The sequence below is a fragment of the Oncorhynchus kisutch genome, linkage group LG6, assembly GCF_002021735.2.
Source record: "Oncorhynchus kisutch isolate 150728-3 linkage group LG6, Okis_V2, whole genome shotgun sequence".
In the NCBI taxonomy this organism is placed as follows: domain Eukaryota; kingdom Metazoa; phylum Chordata; class Actinopteri; order Salmoniformes; family Salmonidae; genus Oncorhynchus; species Oncorhynchus kisutch.
Window position 1 is genome coordinate 44,363,171 of NC_034179.2, and position 19,486 is coordinate 44,382,656.

Genomic DNA, 19,486 nt, shown 5'->3' on the forward strand with positions numbered 1-19,486 from the left:
TTTATTAACCAATGAATGGTACATCTCAGTGGAGGCTGCTGAGGGGAGGACGGCTCATAATAGCTAGAATGGAGAGTATGGAATAGCATCAAACACATGGATCTATGTGTTTGATACCATTCCACTCATACTGCTCCAGCCATTACAACGAGCCACCAACCTGTGGTACTGCTAAGATTTGTATACAATTTGTGGTACCATTTCCCATTTCTAACCTCTCCAAGAGAGCCAACAAAGGGTGGCATCGCGAGACTTGGTATCCCTTGGTGACGGTATACTGGCTTTCATGGATAGAGCAGAGAAACAGAAGGTAATCAAAAACTCAGATTATCTTTCACAAATTCACGAAATAATTGTTCACACTACATTCTGTACAGAATTGGTATTTCATGCATTTCTCCTTTTATGCTAGTTTTGCTCATGTATCCAACTTTTATGGCAACGCTAGCTAGCTAACGTTAGCTAGCTAACAGGGTTTATTTAAATGTAATTCCTGTGGCCTTGTCAACAAGTACTGCCAACAACTCAAGCCACAACTTACATTAGCTAACTGGGTAGCTAGCTATCCAACTACCCAACGTGCCCAGCTATTTTGCATGTAGCCTACTACATTCCTTAACAGTAATGTTACATTCGGATAGTTTGCATGTTGTCAAGTCATTAAGTGATTTGTCGCATCTTCAGACTAAGCTCTTAACTAACCAGCCCTATGACGAGAGCCTGGAGGTGAACGACTACGAGGAAATCGCTAGTGTGTACACGCCGACTCCACGAAGACCAGGTACTAAAAGTGTAATTCATGCCATTCAGAAGCAAATTGCGTGATGCTATTTATTAGACCCTATAGCAACCCTAACCCCGATATGAGTTCATTATGGCCTCAACCAATATACCTGGACCTTTTATTATGGCACAGTCAGGGGGTAGTGCACTCTCACCATAAGCACAGGGTTGCTGCTGGTTCAACCCCTGCTGCGACTGTACCCCCTCATCGCTAACAACATCTCAACTTTCTCCCCTTTACAAGTCTCAAGGAAAAAGAACAGACCGCTGTATGAAATGGCGAACAACAGCAGTGATGAATTTGACGACGATGTAAAGGTGATTATGTAAGGGACAATCAACAAGGGGCAACGCGTTCTATGGAAAATAATGGATGACGTGTGGAAGGTGTGTTCCATGACGCGCAAGCAGAGTGGAACTGACCTCCCACGCAGTAACATTATATTCTGGAGAACGCATAGAGCCCCGAGTTGATTATCCCATTTATGCTATGGCTATAATTTAACATGTGTTCAACAGCCACTGAATTAGCTAGCAAGTTTACTAGATAGCTACAGTAGTTGCCCTGGTAACCAAACAAACAGACGTGTTAGTTTAGCTAACCAAACCATCAAATAAAATGTTATTGGTCACATACACGTATTTAGCATATGTTATTGCGGGTTTGCGGAATGCGTGTCTTCCTAGCTCCAACAGTGCAGTAGTATCTAACAATCCACAACAACACACAAATCTAAAAGTAAAATAATGTAATTAAGAAATATATAAATATTAGGACAAGCAATGTTGGAGTGGCATTGACTAAAATACAGTATAATATAATACAGTATATACAGGCGGTGCTTTACCTAGCAGAGACTTGTAGATGACCTGGGTAAAGGTACCACATGAGGGAGGAGGATGTCTTCCCTGTAACGCACAGCGTTGAGATTGCCTGCAATGACAAGTTCAGTCTGATGATGCTGTGACACACCACCCCAGACCATGACAGAACCTCCACCTCCAAATCGATCCCGCTAAAGAGTACAGGCCTCGGTGTAACGCTCATTCCTTCGACGATAAACGCAAATCCGACCATCACCCCTGGTGAGGCAAAACCATGACTCGTCAGTGAAGAGCACTTTTTGCCAGTCCTGTCTGGTCCAGCGACGGTGGGTTTGTGCCCATTGGCGATGTTGTTGCCGGGGATGTCTGGTGAGGACCTGCCTTATACAACAAGCCTACACTCCCTCAGTCCAGCCTCTCTCAGCCTATTGCGGACAGTCTGAGCACTGATGGAGAGTTGGGCGTTCCTGGTGTAACTCGGGCAGTTGTTGCCATCTTATACCTGTCCCGCAGGTGTAATGTTCAGATGTACCAATCCTGTGCAAGTGTTGTTACTCCTGGTCTGCCACTGCGAGGACGATCAGCTGTCCATCCTGTCTCCCTGTAGCGCTGTCTTAGGCGTCTCACAGTACGGACATGGCAATTTATTGCCCTGGCCACATCTGCAGTCTTCATGCCTCCTTGCAGCATGCCTAAGGCACATTCACGCAGATGAGCAGGGACCCTGGGCATCTTTCTTTTGGTGTTTTTCAGAGTTAATTGTTTATGGTTCATTGAACAAGCATGGAAAACAGTGTCTAAACCCTTTACAATGAAGATCTGTGAAGTTTTGGGATTTTTACGAATTCTTTGAAAGACAGGGTCCTGAAAAAAAGATGTTTCTTTTTTTGCTGAATTTAGAATAATAGTGAAGACATCCAAACTATGAAATAACACAAATGGAATCATGTAGTAACCAAAAAACTGTTAAACAAATCCAAATATATTTGAGATTCATCAAAGTAGCCGTCCTTTGCCTTGATGAGAGCTTTGCACATTCTTGGGATTCTCTCAACCAGCTTCACCTGTAATATTTTTCCAACAGTCTTGAAGGAGTTCCCACATATGCTGAGCACTTGTTAGCTGCTTTTCGTCCACTCTGCGGTTCAACTCCTCCCAAACCATCTCAATTGGGTTGAGGTCGGGTGATTGTGGAGGCCAGATCATCTGATGCAGCACTCCATCACTCTCCTTGTGCAAATAGCCCTTACACTGTCTGGAGGTGTGTTGGGTCATTGTCCTGTTGAAAAACAAATGATAGTCCCACTAAGCATCGCTGCAGAAGGCTGTGTGCCTTCAATTCTAAATAAATCACTGACAGTGCCACCAGCAAAGCACCCCCACACCATCACAACTCCTCCTCCATGCTTCACGGTGGGAACCACACTTGCGGAGATCATCCATTCACCTACTCTGCTTCCCGCAAAGACACGGTGGTTGGAACCAAAAATCCCACATTTGGATTAATCAGTAACAAAGGACAGATTTCCACCGGTCTATTGTCCATTGCTCGTGTTTCTTGACCCATGCAAGTCTCTTCTTATTGGTGTCCTTTAATAGTTGTTTCTTTGCAGTAATTTGACCATGAAGACCTGATTCACGTAGTCTCTTCTGAACAGTTGATGTTGAGATGTCTGTTACTTGATCTCTGTGAAGCATTTATTTGGGTTGCGATTTCTGAGGCTGATAATTGTAATGAACTTATCCTCTGCAGCAGAGGTAACTCTGGGTCTTCCTTTCCTGTGGCGGTCCTCTTGAGAGCCAGTTTCATCATAGTGCTTGATGCATTTTGCGACTGCACTTGAAGAAACTTCAAAGTTCTTGAAATGTCCCACATTGACTGACCTTCATGTCTTGAAGTAATAATGGACTGTCATTTCTCTTTGCTTATTTGAGCTATTCTTGCCATACTATGTACTTGGTATTTTACCAAATAGCCCGATCTTCTGTATACCACCCCTATCTTGTCAAATCAAATTGTATTTGTCACATGTGCTTAATACAACAGGTGTAGACCTTACAGTGAAATGCTTACTTACAAGCCCTTAACCAACAATGCAGTTTTAACAAAATAAAATTTTAAAAGTAAGAGATAAAAACAAATCATTAAGGAGCAGCTGTAAATAACAATAGTGGGACTATATACAGGGTACCGGTTCAGAGTAAGGGTGCGGGGGCACTGGTGTTGAGGTAATTATGTACATGCAGGTAGGGTTATTGAAGTGGCTATGCATAGATAATATATGAGTAGCAGCAGGTGGTGAAAATAGTGTGGGTAGCCATTTGATAAGCTGTTTATGAGTCTTATGGTAGAAGCTGTTTAGAAACCTCTATGACTAGGGTGGCTGGAGTCTTTTAAAATTTTTAGGGCCTTCTTCTGACACTGCCTGGTATAGAGGTCCTGGATGGCAGGAAGCTTGACCCCGGTGATGTGCTGGGCCGTACGCACTACCCTATGTAGTGCCTTGCGGTCGGAGGCCAAGCAGTTGCCATACCAGGAAGTGATGCAACTAGTCAGGATGCTCTCGATGGTGCAGCTGTAAAACCTTTTGAGGATCTGAGGACCCATGCCAAGTCTTTTCAGTCTCCTGAAGGGGAATAGGTTTTGTCATGCCCTCTTTATGACTCTCTTGATGTTATTGGACCTTGTTAGCTTGTTGGTGATGTGGACACCAATGAACTTGAAGCTCTCAACCTACTCCACTACAACCCAGTCGATGAGAATGGGGCGTGCTCGTTCTGCCTTTTCCTGTTGTTCACATCATCTCCTTTGTCTTGAACACATTGAGGGAGAGGTTGTTGTCCTTGCACCACATGGTCAGGTCTCTAACCTCCTCGCTATAGGCTGTCTCATCGTTGTCGGTGATCAGGCCTACCACTGTTGTCATCAGCAAAAATAATAATGGTGTTGGAGTTGTCTGGCTGTGCAGTTATGAGTGAACTGGGAGTACATGAGGGGACTGAGCACGCACCCCTGAGGGGACCCCGTGTTGAGGATCAGCGTGGCCAATGTGTTGTTACCTCCCCTTACCACCTGGGGGGGCGGCCCGTCAGGAAGTCTAGGATCCAGTTGCAGAGGGAGGTGTTTAGTCCCAGGGTTGAATGCTGTGCTGTAGTCAATGAATAGCATTCTCACATAGCTGTTCCTTTTGTCCAAGTGGGATAGGGCAGTGTGAAGTTCAGTAGCGATTGCATCATCTGTGGATTTGTTGGTGCGGTATGCAAATTGGAGTGTGCCTAGGGTTTCTGGGATAATGATGTTGATGTGAGCCATGACCAGCCTTTCAAAGCATTTCATGGCTACAGATTTGAGTGTTACGGGTCTGTAGTCATTTAGGCAGGTTATCTTAGTGTTCTTGGGCACAGGGACTATGGTGGTCTACAGACTCGGGGGCCAGATGGATAAGGAGAGGTTGAACATGTCAGTGAAGACACTTGCAAGTTTGTCAGCGCATGCTCCGAGTAGACATCCTTGTAATCCGTTTGGCCCTGCGGCCTTGTGAATGTTGACCTGTTTAAAGGTCTTACTCACATCGGCTGCGGAGAGCGTGATCACACATTCATCCGGACCAGCTGATGCTCTCATGCATGTTTCAGTGTTACTTGCCTCGAAGCGAGCATAGAAGTGATTTAGCTCGTCTGGTAGGCTCGTGTCACTGTGCAGCTCTCGGTTGTGCTTTCGTTTGGAGTCTGTAATATTTTGCAAGCCCTGGCACATTTTTATTTATTTATTTTACCTTTATTTAACCAGGTAGGCAAGTTGAGAACAAGTTCTCATTTACAATTGCGACCTGGCCAAGATAAAGCAAAGCAGTTCGACACATACAACGACACAGAGTTACACGTGGAGTAAAACAAACATACAGTCAATAATACAGTATAAACAAGTCTATATACAATGTGAGCAAATGAGGTGAGAAGGGAGGTAAAGGCAAAAAAGGCCATGGTGGCAAAGTAAATACAATATAGCAAGTAAAACACTGGAATGGTAGTTTTGCAATGGAAGAATGTGCAAAGTAGAAATAAAAATAATGGGGTGCAAAATAAATAAATAAATAAAATAAATATAGTAGGGAAAGAGGTAGTTGTTTGGGCTAAATTAAAGGTGGGCTATGTACAGGTGCAGTAATCTGTGAGCTGCTCTGACAGTTGGTGCTTAAAGCTAGTGAGGGAGATAAGTGTTTCCAGTTTCAGAGATTTTTGTAGTTCGTTCCAGTCATTGGCAGCAGAGAACTGGAAGGAGAGGCGGCCAAAGAAAGAATTGGTTTTGGGGGTGACTAGAGAGATATACCTGCTGGAGCGTGTGCTCCGACGAGCGTCTGAGCCGGTGTAGTACGATTCACAACACAACTGATTGGCTCAAACGCATTAAGAAGCAAGAAATTCCACAAATTACCTTTTACAGGCATACCTGTTACTTGAAATGCATTCCAGGTGGCTACCTCATGAAGCTGATTGAGAGAATGCCAAGAGTGTGCAAGCTGTCATCACGGTAAAGGGTGGCTACTTTGAAGATTCTCAAATATAAAATGTATTTTGATTTGTTTAACACTCTTTTGGATACTACATAATAATTCCAAGTGTTATTTCATAGTTTTGATTACTTCACTATTATTCTACAATGTAGAAAATAGTAAAAATAAAGAAAAACCCTGGAAAGAGTTGGTGTGTCAACTTTTGACTGGTACTGTAGAACATGTAAGACTGAACTATAGTCATTGAATTCTACCATGCTGATTATATACTGTGAGTGAGAGACAATGATGCATTTGCTAGAATGCCCTTCAAGACAATCAGAAACGAGTATTCAACAATGCCATGGTATAAGAATTGTTATAAACTGGGTGGTTCGAGCCCTGAAAGCTGATTGGCTGAAAGCTGTGGTATATCAGACCGTATACCACAGGTATGACAAAACATTTTTTTTTTACTGTTCTAATTATGTTGGTAACCAGTTTATTATAGCATTAAGGCACCTCTGGGGTTGATGGTATATGGCCAATATACCAAGGCTAAGGACTGTATCCAGGTACTCTGCATTTGCACATAAGAACAGCCCTTAGCTGTGATATATTGGCCATATACCACACCCGCTCAATCCTTACTGCTTAAATATATCATGAATTGGACTGGTGGTGACAGACCAAGTATATTAGCTAGCTAGAGGTATCTATTCCAACACATTCAGATAGATATTTTATGACGATCTTTTGTGTTCTACCAACGACAGCCAAAAAAGAAGGAGCAAAGGAACGGCCAGCCTGGTTTGAGTGAGAATGAGGAAGAAGAAGAGGAGGAGGACGATGATGATTCGGATGAGACGGAGTCTGATGAAGAGGAGGGTGAGCCGGGATCCGCCCCGGAAGGGTGAGTGCAGTCAAATCTCAGTGCACACACTGAGTAGGTTATAGACACATATACCGATCCCGTCATGAAAAGTTATGTGCGCAGTTCCGAATCAGAATCTGGTTTGTTTACATGGAAGTGAGTATGATCACATTCGACTTTAGATGCAGCTCATGCAAGTCAGCAAACAAGTAATCAGATGGTTATCGAGGATTACCTAATAAGCTAGCAAACCAGCGAGGCAAGGTAAATGATCACAAATAGAACCGGACGAATAATATATATACTGAGCAAAAATATAAACGCAACATGTAAAGTGTTGGTTTCATGAGCTGAAATAAAATATCCCGAAATCTTCCATATGCACAAAAAGCGTACTTCTCTCAAATTGTGTTCACAGATTTGTTTACATCCCTGTTAGTGATAATTATCCTTTGCCAAGATAATCCATCCACCTGACATGACAGGTGTGGCATATCAAGAAGCTGATCAATGAAATTGTATTGGTCACATACACGTGATTAGCAGATGTTATTGCGGGTGTAGAGAAATGCTTGTGCTTCTAGCTCCAACAGTGCAGTAATGTCTAACAAATTACACAACATATACCCAATACAGACAAATATAAGTAGGAATGAATGAAGATATATATATATATATATATATATATATATATATACACGCACGCACGCACGCACACACACACGCACACACACACAGTTGAAGTCGGAAGTTTACATACGCCTTAGCCAAATACATTTAAACTCAGTTTTTCACAATTCCTGACATTTAGTCCTCGTAAAAATTTCCTGTCTTGGGTCAGTTAGGATCACCACTTTATTTTAAGAATGTGAAATGTCAGAATAATATTAGAGAGAAGGATTTATTTCACCTTTTATTTTTTTCATCACATTCCCAGTGGGTCAGAGGTTTGCATACACTCAATTAGTATTTGGTAGCATTGCTTTTTAAATTGTTTAACTTGGGTCAAACGTGTTTTCATTGTAACTCACTGCTAGGTTTGTCATGGTCCCAACATCAGTGTATACTGTAGCCAGCTATCTGCTACAAAGCTTTTTGTTGCGAGCATGCATGCGCATCACTCAAATGTGACATTTGCTAGTAGACAAAAAATGGCTCTATGTACAGAACTCTGTACACACACACACACACCAGGGTTTCCATTAGGAAAATGTGGCGCAGGACATTTCACTGGCAGCATTTACATTTTTTCCACGCATTTAAGAAATTTACCAGATCCATATGCATTGGTTGCGCAACCTGTTTAGGGCGTCCAGCCAAGGTACTCAGAAGGCCAGAAATCACATTTAGTTTATGGTAATTAATCTTAACAAAACATGCAACACTCATTCTTGCCGATGAGCATTTTGAAGATGTTAGAATACAAAGGCTGTGCGTGCATTAGGTTAGGGGAAGCTAGTCTTTCCCTAAAGTAAATCGATTTATATTGCCAAATGTATATAGCTTACTCCTGTCTATACTGAAATAAGTAAAATCATTCAAAATGGGTTACTACACCAAAAAGCTGTGGTTTGTTTTAAATCGCATAGCCTACAGTCGGAAGGGCCTGCAATTTGTGCAGAGCGAGAGGCAAATATCAAATAAATGATTGTTTCGTTTCAACTATCGGTGAAAAGCAGAGACCCGGCCAGGCATATCGCAATAGTTAAAAAATATATATATATCGCAGATAAGCAGTTTGGAAAACAAAATGGCTATTGCTGTAGTCCTAAATGGAAGACAATGAAAAGACTTCAATCTGTCTTTTAATTATGACAATTCTCAACTTAATTGAGCAAAAGGCTATCTTATTGGCACCAGCGGAGAACACCGGCCATATCCACGGTGAGTGTGGATATTCACTGTCTTTATCATTGGGTCAGTGCCACTTTCGTGTGTTTTTGGACATTAATTCTTCTTCCTCCAGGTTAGATGGAGGTCATTGTATTTGTTTCTCCCCTTTACGTAGGCCCAGAGTAGGCTACCTTGTCATTTTTGCAGTGGTATAAAATACTTAGGTAAAAATAAAGTACTGCTTAAGTAGTTTTTTGGGGTAACTTTTACTTTTACTCCACTACATTCCTAAGGAAAATAATGTACTTTTTACTCCATACATTTTCCCTGACACCCAAAAGTAGTCATTACATTTTGAATGCTTAACAGGACATGAAAATTGTTAAATTCACAGACTTATCTAGAGAACATCCCTGGCCATCCCTACTACCTCTGATCTGGCGAACTCACTAAATATGTGCTTCATTTGTAAATGATGTCTTAAATGTTGGAGTGTGCCCTTGATTATCAGTAAATCAACCTTTTAAAAAAATAAAAAAAAATAAAAAAGGAAATTGTCCTGCTTTGGATTGCCGAATAGAAGTCATTTGAAATTATTTATACTTTTACTTTTGATACTTAAGTATCAAAATTAAATGTAATTTCAAAAATATACTTAAGTATATTTAAAACTAAATACTTTTAGACTTTTACTCTAGTAGTATTTTACTGGGTGACTTTCACTTCAGTCATTTTCTGTTAATGTATCTTTACTTTTACTGAAGTATGACAATTGCGTACTTTTTCCACCACTGAATTTTTGTCGTATTTAAAAAAAGATTCTGCTAATGTCTCCAGTCATAGAAAATGTAGTAGAATTGCATGAAATGTGTTTATGAAAGGCCCACATTTTCCTGTGAAATAGCCTAGGCCAACTCTACACCACTATGTGCCGCATTGAACAGTCTTTTTTGCGAACAGAGATTGAGTTATAGTAGAAAGTCTGCAAATGCGAGGATGCATGGAATGGTTTATTATAAAGGTGCATTTTTATGGTAAGAATAGCTTCCCCAAACTTGAAACTCAAGTGCCGCTTATGTTAGAATAATTGTCCACATTTACTTTTCCTCAGCCATCAAGGCGAGTAACGAACAGTAAAATCACTAGCCTATGTCAATCTACTATCCCCCATAGTAGAAAAGTATGTATGTCAATCTACCTCACCCCATAGTAGAGAAGTTTGTTGTTCTGTGCGAGAATGAAATGGCCTATTTCATATAATAGCCTAGGCCTTTAGGCTACATGCAGAAAACGCTCTAAAAGCAATGAGGCTCATGCGACATCAGAATGTTTAGCTTAAAATGTTGATCAACGATAAGTATATATTTTTTCACACACACCATTATACCATCATATCACCTCTTAGTAAGTTGGACACAAATAGTGTTTTAAATCCTCAGCTCATTGGATCCAAAGTAGACGGACCCACAAAATGTTTTGATGCCAGGGTTTAGGGCCTCAAACTTGGCATGAACATCTTTGAGTTGTCAAATGAAGGTCTTATATGCTCATCATAACTGTGTTCATTTTGTGAGCAGGCAGCCAGAGTCAGAGATAGTTGAGTATCTTAAAACACATTGGAGGAGAAGGTCTGATTGGAGGGACTTTGGATCTTCTCCTCCTATGCGGGTTAAGAAGGAGGTGTGGAGAGAGGTCTTTGAGTTGTTACATGAAGGTCCTATATGCTCATAATAATAACCATGTACATTTTGTGAGCAGACAGCCAGGGCCAGAGATGGTTAAGTATCTCGATAGGGAGAAGACAACAGAAGATGATCCGAGCTATACGTGCAGGTCAGTTTTAGAATTGAATAAGAGGCAGTTCTATTGAGGCCAGGTGCAGGGAAAAGTCATATTTTCTAATAGGAACAATTCTGAATGAAGGATAATTTCACAAAATGCTTTATGCAGCTACAGTGCCTTCAGAAAGTATTCATACTCCTTGACTTATTCCACATTTTGTTGTGTTACAGCCTGAATTAAAAATGGATTAAATAGATTTGTTTTTCTCACCCATCTACACACAATGCCGCATAATGACAAAGTGAGAACATGTTTTTAGAAATTGTTGCAAATGATTTGAATACAGATCTCATTTACATAAGTATTTACACCCCTGAGTCAATACTTTATAGAAGCAACTTTGGCAGCGATTACAGCTGTGAGTCTTTCTGGGTAGGTCTCTTAAGAGCTTTTCACACCTGGTTTGTGCAATATTTGCCCATTTTATTATTTTCAAAGTTCTTCAAGCTCTGTCATATTGGTTGTCAATCATTGTTAGACAACCATTTTCAGGTCTTAGATTTAAGTCAACTGTAACTCGGCCACTCAGGAACATTCACTGTCTTCTTGGTAAGAAACTCCATTGTAGATTTGGCCTTGTGTTTTAGGTTATTGTCCTGCTGAAAGGTGAATTGATCTCAGTTTCTGGTGGAAATCAGACTGAACCAGGTTTTCCTCTAGGATTTTGCCATTGCTTTGTTCCATTCCGTGAATTCTTTTTTTATCCTGAAAAACTCCCTCAGTCCTGTGTTCAACATTTATCACAGAAAGATTGTTTCATCCATACACACTTACTGTGCTGTGAAAAAGTATCTGCCCCCTTAATGATTTTTTTCTATTTTTGTATATTTTTGACACTGAATGTTATCAGTTCTTCAACCTAAACCTAAAATTAGATCAAGGGAAACTGAGTGAATAAATATCAAATCATTTGTCATACTTATTTCACTTATTTAATAAACAAAGTTATGCGACACCTAATGCCCCATCTGAAAAAATAATTTCCCCCTAACACTCAATAACTGGTTGTGCCACCTTTTATCTGCAATGACAGCAACCAAATGCTTCCTGTAGTTGTTTTTCAGTGTCACATCGCTTTGAAGGAATTCTATCCCACTTTTCTATGCATAACTGCTTTAACTTAGTGACATTTGTGGGTTTTGGAGCATGAACTGCTTGTTTCAGGTCCCGCCACCTAAATTGGGTTTAGGTCTGGTTTTGACTAGGCCATTCGAAAACTTTACATTTGTTGCAGCCATTCTTTGTTTCAAACCTTCTGATGTGGGCAAAAAGGTGGGATGGGTCCGCACTAGACTTGTTTGTGTTTTGGATCATTGTCTTGCTGCATGAACCATCTGCGCTTCAACTTCAGCTCACGAACGGATGGCCTGACGGTTACATGCACACAATAATACGATTTTAATATAATAGTTTGTTAAAACGTTTACATGCTTTGCAAGAAGAATGATTTCCCTAATAAGCCTGTTTACATGGACACATCTGAAATCAGTCTACCTTGCAGAAAATCGTCAATCAAAATAAACGTTCCACCACAGCGACCATGTTATTGTTGTGATGCCTATTTGATTCTGAGTTCGGACATTTGTAAGTTTGTGTGGGAAAATTTTTAAGATGCATACTTTTAGTTTTTCCAAAACAAATTTTGACTTCGGCAAAAAAGGAAGCTTGAGCTGCTAGTGCTAGCACATGCACAGATCTAATACACCACTGTAATTCTAATTTAAGGCATTAACATGTCCTGATAATTTGAACGATTGCTCAGAAAACCTGTTTTAATCGGCGTATGCTTACTTCGATTATGACCGTACACTGATTTAAGATAAGCAGAGTAAGGTGTTTACATGACTAATGCCGTAATCCATTTAATATCGAATTATTAGTGTGCATGTAAACGTACTAATAGAGGGCAGTATCCATAGTTCCTTCAATGATGGCAAGTGCTCCAGGTCCTAAGGCACGAAACACTGCATTCCACAGGAAGAACCTCATACCAACTGTTCAGCATGATGGTGGTAGTGTGACGGTTTGGGTATGTTTTGCTGCCTCAGGACCTGGATAACTTGCCATCATTGAAGGAACCATAATTCTGCTCTGTATCAGATAATTCTACAGGAGAATGAAAGGCCATCTGTCTATGAGCTGAAGCACAACTGGGTCATGCAGAAAGATGATAATCTAAAACACACAAGCAAGTCAACATCAGAATGGCTGAAAAGCAACAACAACAAAAATTGTTTACGACTGGCTTAGTCAAAGTCCATACCTAAACCTGATTGAGATGTTGTGGTAGGACCTGAAACAAACAGTTAATTCTCGAAAACCAACTATTGCCGCTGAGTTAAAGCATTTCTGCATGGAAAAGTGGGACAAAATTAATTCAGTGATGTGAGAGACCAATCAACAACTACAGGAAGCATTTGGTTGCGGTCATTGCAGCTAAAGGTGACAGTTACTTTTTCACACAGGGGCATTGGGTTTTGAATAATGTTGTTAATTAAATAATTGAAATAAGTATCAACATTTTGTCATTTGTTCACTCAGGTTCCCTTGATCTAATATTAGGTTTTGGTTGATCTGATAACATTCAGTTTAAAAATATGCAAAAATAGAGAAAATCAGAAAAGGGACAAGTACTTTTTCACAGCACTGTAGTTAATTTTATTTGTAAACAGACCAACATCCCAAATTTGATGCTTTTCTTTGCAGGGCATATGACCCGGCAGACTACGACCACCTTCCTGTCACTGCAGAGATCAAAGAACTGTTTCAGTACATTACCCGGTGAGTGGCGCCTGCAGCTCCGCTACAGAGCTGTGTGTGTTTATTTAAAGCTGACCAAGCTGAATATGCCACTTATTGACGTTTCTACACAGGCTTGAAACCAGCCCTTGCTCCAAGCCACAATTCCGCTGAATTATTATACACTGCTCAAAAAAATAAAGGGAACACTTAAACAACACAATGTAACTCCAAGTCAATCACACTTCTGTGAAATCAAACTGTCCACTTAGGAAGCAACACTGATTGACAATAAATTTCACATGCTGTTGTGCAAATGGAATAGACAACAGGTGGAAATTATAGGCAATTAGCAAGACACCCCCAATAAAGGAGTGGTTCTGCAGGTGGTGACCACAGACCACTTCAGTTCCTATGCTTCCTGGCTGATGTTTTGGTCACTTTTGAATGCTGGCAGTGCTTTCACTCTAGTGGTAGCATGAGACGTAGTCTACAACCCACACAAGTGGCTCAGGTAGTGCAGCTCATCCAGGATGGAACATCAATGCGAGCTATGGCAAGAAGGTTTTCTGTGTCTGTCAGCGTAGTGTCCAGAGCATGGAGGCGCTACCAGGAGACAGGCCAGTACATCAGGAGACGTGGAGGAGGCCGTAGGAGGGCAACAACCCAGCAGCAGGACCGCTACCTCCGCCTTTGTGCAAGGAGGAGCAGGAGGAGCACTGCCAGAGCTCTGCAAAATGACCTCCAGCAGGCCACAAATGTGCATGTGTCTGCTCAAACGGTCAGAAACAGACTTCATGAGGGTGGTATGAGGGCCCGACGTCCACAGGTGGGGGTTGTGCTTACAGCCCAACACCGTGCAGGACGTTTGGCATTTGCCAGAGAACACCAAGATTGGCAAATTCGCCACTGGCGCCCTGTGCTCTTCACAGATGAAAGCAGGTTCACACTGAGCACATGTGACAGACGTGACAGAGTCTGAAGACGCCGTGGAGAACGTTCTGCTGCCTGCAACATCCTCCAGCATGATTGGTTTGGCGGTGGGTCAGTCATGGTGTGGGGTGGCATTTCTTTGGGGGCCCGCACAGCCCTCCATGTGCTCGCCAGAGGTAGCCTGACTGCCATTAGGTACCGAGATGAGATCCTCAGACCCCTTGTAAGACCATATGCTGGTGCGGTTGGCCCTGGGTTCCTCCTAATGCAAGACAATGCTAGACCTCATGTGGCTGGAGTGTGTCAGCAGTTCCTGCAAGAGGAAGGCATTGATGCTGTGGACTGGCCCGCCCGTTCCCCAGACCTGACTCCAATTGAGCACATCTGGGACATCATGTCTCGCTCCATCCACCATCGCCACGTTGCACCACAGACTGTCCAGGAGTTGGCGGATGCTTTAGTCCAGGTCTGGAGCATGCCCAGGCGTTGTATGGAGGTCATACAGGCACGTGGAGGCCACACACACACTACTGAGCCTCATTTTAAGGACATTACATCAAAGTTGGATCAACCTGTAGTGTGGTTTTCCACTTTAATTTTGAGTGTGACTCCAAATCCCGACCTCCATGGGTTGATAAATTTGATTTCCATTGATAACTTTTGTGTGATTTTGTTGTCAGCACATTCAACTATGTAAAGAAAAAAGTATTTAATAAGAATATTTCATTCATTCAGATCTAGGATGTGTTATTTTAGTGTTCCCTTTATTTTTTTGAGCAGTGTATATGTATGTGTATATATATATATATATATTTTAGTAACATTGTTTGTAAATCTGCAGGTATACTCCTCAGACCATTGAACTAGACCACAAGCTTAAACCCTTTATACCCGACTTCATCCCAGCAGTGGGAGACATTGATGCCTTCCTTAAAGTGAGCATTACCAAGCAAACACATTTTTTCTTAACTTCACATTTATTTTATGGTGCCAGTTCTTTTCTTCCCTGCTTGATGGAATCACGTTGGTGAAATGTCCAATTTTGTGTAAACTTTGTTTTCTAATCCAGTCATGTAATGATCAGTGGTTACATCAAAAGATGCAGGGAGGACGGTGGAATGTAATAATAAGTTCTCCGAGCTGGGCTACGGTCATTGACTTTGTTCCATTGTAACCTCAGGTCCCACGTCCTGATGGCAAAGCAGACAACCTGGGGCTGTTGGTCCTGGATGAGCCCTGCACCAAGCAGTCAGACCCTACTGTTCTGTCACTGTGGCTCTCTGAGAACAGTAAGCAGCACAACATTGCTGTAAGTACAACAAGTATATCACAGTGCGGTTTATAAATCCCCCACAGTCGGGCACAATTTACATCAGACTGTGCACATAACTATGGGTGCTGCTTTCAGACAGACAGACACTGCAAATTCATTGATCCCTTCTCTCCGTGCGCTGCACAGGAGGTGAAAGTGAAAAGTGTGGAGAACCCGGAGAAGAACCCCAAAGCCATTGAGAATTGGATCGAGAGCATCAGTGAGCTCCATCGCTCCAAACCCCCAGCCACCGTCCACTACACCAGGCAAATGTTTACTTTACCTCACAGTACTGGTGCTGCCCTAGCCTGGTCCCAGATATGTTTGTGCCAAACTCTGTGCCAAACTCTGTGCCAAATGTGCATACTACTAAGAAGGAAGGAATGTATGCATGTGGTGTGCTAGTATGGACTTTGGAATGTATCCACTGATATGCATGAAACGATAGGTGTATTCTATTTTTCCAGGTCCATGCCAGACATTGATACTCTAATGCAGGAGTGGCCACCTGAATTTGAAGAGCTGCTGGGAAAGGTTAGTCACCAAACCTGAACTGAATCTGCTCATCTATCTATGGAACAATGGATATTTTAAACAGCAAGCAATTTGACCTGCTAGCTAGCTACTTCCTGTCTGTCATTTCCTGTTCGCCGTTGACTTGTCTAATTGCAGCCTTAATTGGACACACTGTGGCCACGGTTCATTTTCATACCCCACATTGGGATACTCAGATTTGATTTTATTGGTCGCGTACACATATTTTGCAGATGTTATCGCAGGTGCAGTGGAATGCTTATGTTTCTAGCGCCAACAGTGCAGTATTACAGAACAATACAAAACAATACACACAAATCCAAGAAATAAAAATAAGGAAATTACGAAATCAGAACAAGCAATATCAGAGTCCGGAATATAGTGGTGGCAGGTAGTCTAGTGGTTAGAGCGTTGGACCAATAACCGAAAGGTTGCTGGATCGAATCCCCAAGCTGGCAAGGTAAAAATCTATTGTTCTGCCCCTGAACAAGGCAGTTGGCCTACCAGGGAACAGTGGGCTGTCATTGTAAATAAGAATTTGTTCTTAACTGACTTGCTATATAGATATGTATGTGTGTGTATGTATACTGAACAAAAATATAAACCCAACATGCAACAATTTCAACTAATTTACTGAGTTACAGCTCATATAAGGAAATCAATCAATTGAAATAAATTCAGTAAGCCCTAATATATGGATTTCCCCTGGGCAGGGGGGCAGCAATGGTTGGCATAGTCCCACCCACTTGGGTGCCAGGCTCACCCAATCAGAATGAGTTTTTCCCTACAAAAGGGCTTTATTACAGACAGAAATACTCCTCAGCTTCATCAGCTGTTTTGGTGGCTGGTCTTAGACGATCCCACAGGTAAAGAAGCCAGATGTGCAGGTCCTGGACTGGCATGGTCTGCGGTTGTGAGGCCGGTTGGACGTACTGCCAAATTTTTGGCGAATTATGGTAGAGAAATTAACATTTAATCCTTTGGCAACAGCTCTGGTGGACATTCCTGCAGTCAGCATGCTAATTGCACTCTCCCTCGAAACATCTGTGGCATTGTGTTGTGTGACAAAAATGCACATTTTAGAGTGGCCATTTATTGTCCCCAGCACAAGGTGCACCTGTGTAATGATCATTCTGTTTAATTAGCTTCTTGATATGCCACACCTGTCAGGTGGATAGGTTATCTTGGCAAAGGAGAAATGCTCACTAACAGATGTAAAGAAATTGGTGCACAACATTTGAGAGAAATAAGCTTTTTGTAGGTATGGAACATTTCTGGGATATTTTATTTCGGCTCATGAAACCAACACTACATGTTGCGTTTTATATTTTTGTTCAGTATATATGTACACTGAGTGTACAAAACATTAGGAACCTTCCTAATATTGAGTTACACCCCCCTTTGACCTCAGAACAGCCATGGACTCGGCAAGGTGTCTAAAGCGTTCCACATGGATGCTGATCCATGTTGACTCCAATGCTTCCCAGAGTTGTCTGGATGTCCTTTGGGAGGTGGACCATTCTTAAAAACATGTGAAACTGTTGAGCATGGAAAAACCCAGCAGCGTTGCAGTTCTTGACACACTCAAACCGGTGTCCCTGGCACCTACTACCATACCACGTTCAAAGTCACTTAAATCTTTTTTCTTATCCATTCAACCTCTGAACACACATACACAATCCATGCCTCAAGTGTCTCTCGACTTAAATATCCTTCTTTAACCTGTCTCCTCTTCTTCATCTACACTGATTGAAGTGGATTTAACAAATGACATCAATAAGGGATCATAGCTTCCACCTGGATTCACCTGGTCAGTCTATGTCATGGAAGTGCAGGTGTTCCTAATGTTTTGTACAGTGTATATGATAGTGTGTATAGACAGTATATGAAAAGAAAGGTGTGTACAGCAGTAGCTATATAGGATGAGCGTTGACTAGAATACAGTATGAATATGAAGTGGGTAAATCAGTGTTAACATTGTGACCAGCGTTCAATGGCTATGTATATAGGGCAGCAGTCTAACAATAAAGCTTTCTTATCAATGTCTGCTGTCCTTCATGAGTTGCTGTGTTCCCTTCCCTTTGCACAGAATGCAAAAGCCCAACCATTGTCAAAACTGTTTTCTGTTTTCTCCTCTACCTCAACCCTTTCTCGCCTTTTTCTAGGTTAGTCTACCAACGGCCGATATCAATTGTGATCTGACCGAGTACATTGAGGTCATATGTGGTGAGTTTTTCAAATTCTCTGCACACAATGCATTCAACAACGTCTGTCTGCTTGTGTAACACATTTGGATAAAATGGGGTGGGACAATCTGGACTCCTATGAAATGCCAATTTCAGTTTTTGTTGTTGTGCCTTACTGAATATACAACCCTTGTTTTTTCCACTCTCAAAGGCATCCTCGACATCCCCATCTACAAGAGCCGGATTCACTCACTCCATGTGCTGTTCACTCTTTACTCTGAGTTCAAAAACTCACAGGTACCACAGTATTTACTCGCCTAAGTTTCAGTTAGGCAGGGACCATTGGGATGACATTGTCATCATCCTTGCTGTGATTGTCATGTTCTTTCAATAGTTTTATTCTGACAAAATGGTTATAAAGCCCATTTTGCAGAACAGCACCATAAACAAACTATAAATAGCACAATTTGGTGAAATGTCCACAGTAATGTAACTTATTTAGCTATTTTTCAATGATAATGTTTAGTCCTCCCTTACTAAAAACATCTCCTTGTTTCAGCATTTCAAAGCCTTAGCGGAGGGTCAGAAGTCAGACACTCTGTCTGCTCCTCGTTCCACCACTGGAGAGCCAGAGACACTGGCCTTCGACTGAGGACAGACAACTGACTCCTGTTGAGTCAAGGACATGTTGCCTTCATTGTCCACCATCTGTGATTACTGTACTTTGTGGAAAGGAGGACAGAAGGATGCATAGATGTATATAAATGTTTGTAAATATTTATACACTTAACTTTATACAAAGTGCTTTTCTAGGATAGACTTACTGTTATGTGGAAGAAATTGCATTGTTTTATATTTGGTGTGTTAAGTTTCATTAAGTACTTCCTATTATTAAATTAATATGTTTACATGGTAGAACCTGTGTTTATTATGTGTGAATAATATATGTTTGTAGTAGTTTCACTCACTACTCTACATTCCACTTAGAAAGAAACATTCCAGCAAGGAGTCCTGAAGTTAAAAGTATGTCCATTGGTGGAAAATCTCACAATTTCCAAATAATAAAGTGTAAAGGACTGTTCAACACTCTAAAATGTAGAGGTGAAGGTCAACTGAAATGTGTGTCCTTATA

General features: G+C 41.5%; 1 protein-coding gene across 1 annotated transcript; it reads left to right on the plus strand.

Moving 5' to 3' along the window:
* The first annotated feature begins 30 nt into the window (after window positions 1-30).
* Window positions 31-19,269, plus strand: ift46 (intraflagellar transport 46 homolog (Chlamydomonas)). The gene is made up of 12 exons (XM_020485738.2): window positions 31-310; window positions 685-781; window positions 1,028-1,101; window positions 6,878-7,014; window positions 13,357-13,431; window positions 15,164-15,257; window positions 15,503-15,631; window positions 15,782-15,900; window positions 16,102-16,168; window positions 18,334-18,394; window positions 18,566-18,651; window positions 18,914-19,269. The coding sequence occupies exons 1-12, from the start codon at window positions 287-289 to the stop codon at window positions 19,004-19,006; spliced, it is 1,056 nt and encodes a 351-aa protein (XP_020341327.1). The 5' UTR covers window positions 31-286; the 3' UTR covers window positions 19,007-19,269.
* The last annotated feature ends 217 nt before the right edge of the window (window positions 19,270-19,486 follow it).

What these genes read in the sequence shown, in the direction of transcription:
- ift46 (XM_020485738.2), top strand. Translation starts at nt 287, where the DNA reads ATGGATAGAGCAGAGAAACAGAAG. An exon ending in TTGAAGAGCTGCTGGGAAAG is followed by an intron (nt 16,169 to 18,333) that starts GTTAGTCACCAA and finishes GCCTTTTTCTAG; the next exon opens with GTTAGTCTACCAACGGCCGA. An exon ending in CTGAGTTCAAAAACTCACAG is followed by an intron (nt 18,652 to 18,913) that starts GTACCACAGTAT and finishes TCCTTGTTTCAG; the next exon opens with CATTTCAAAGCCTTAGCGGA.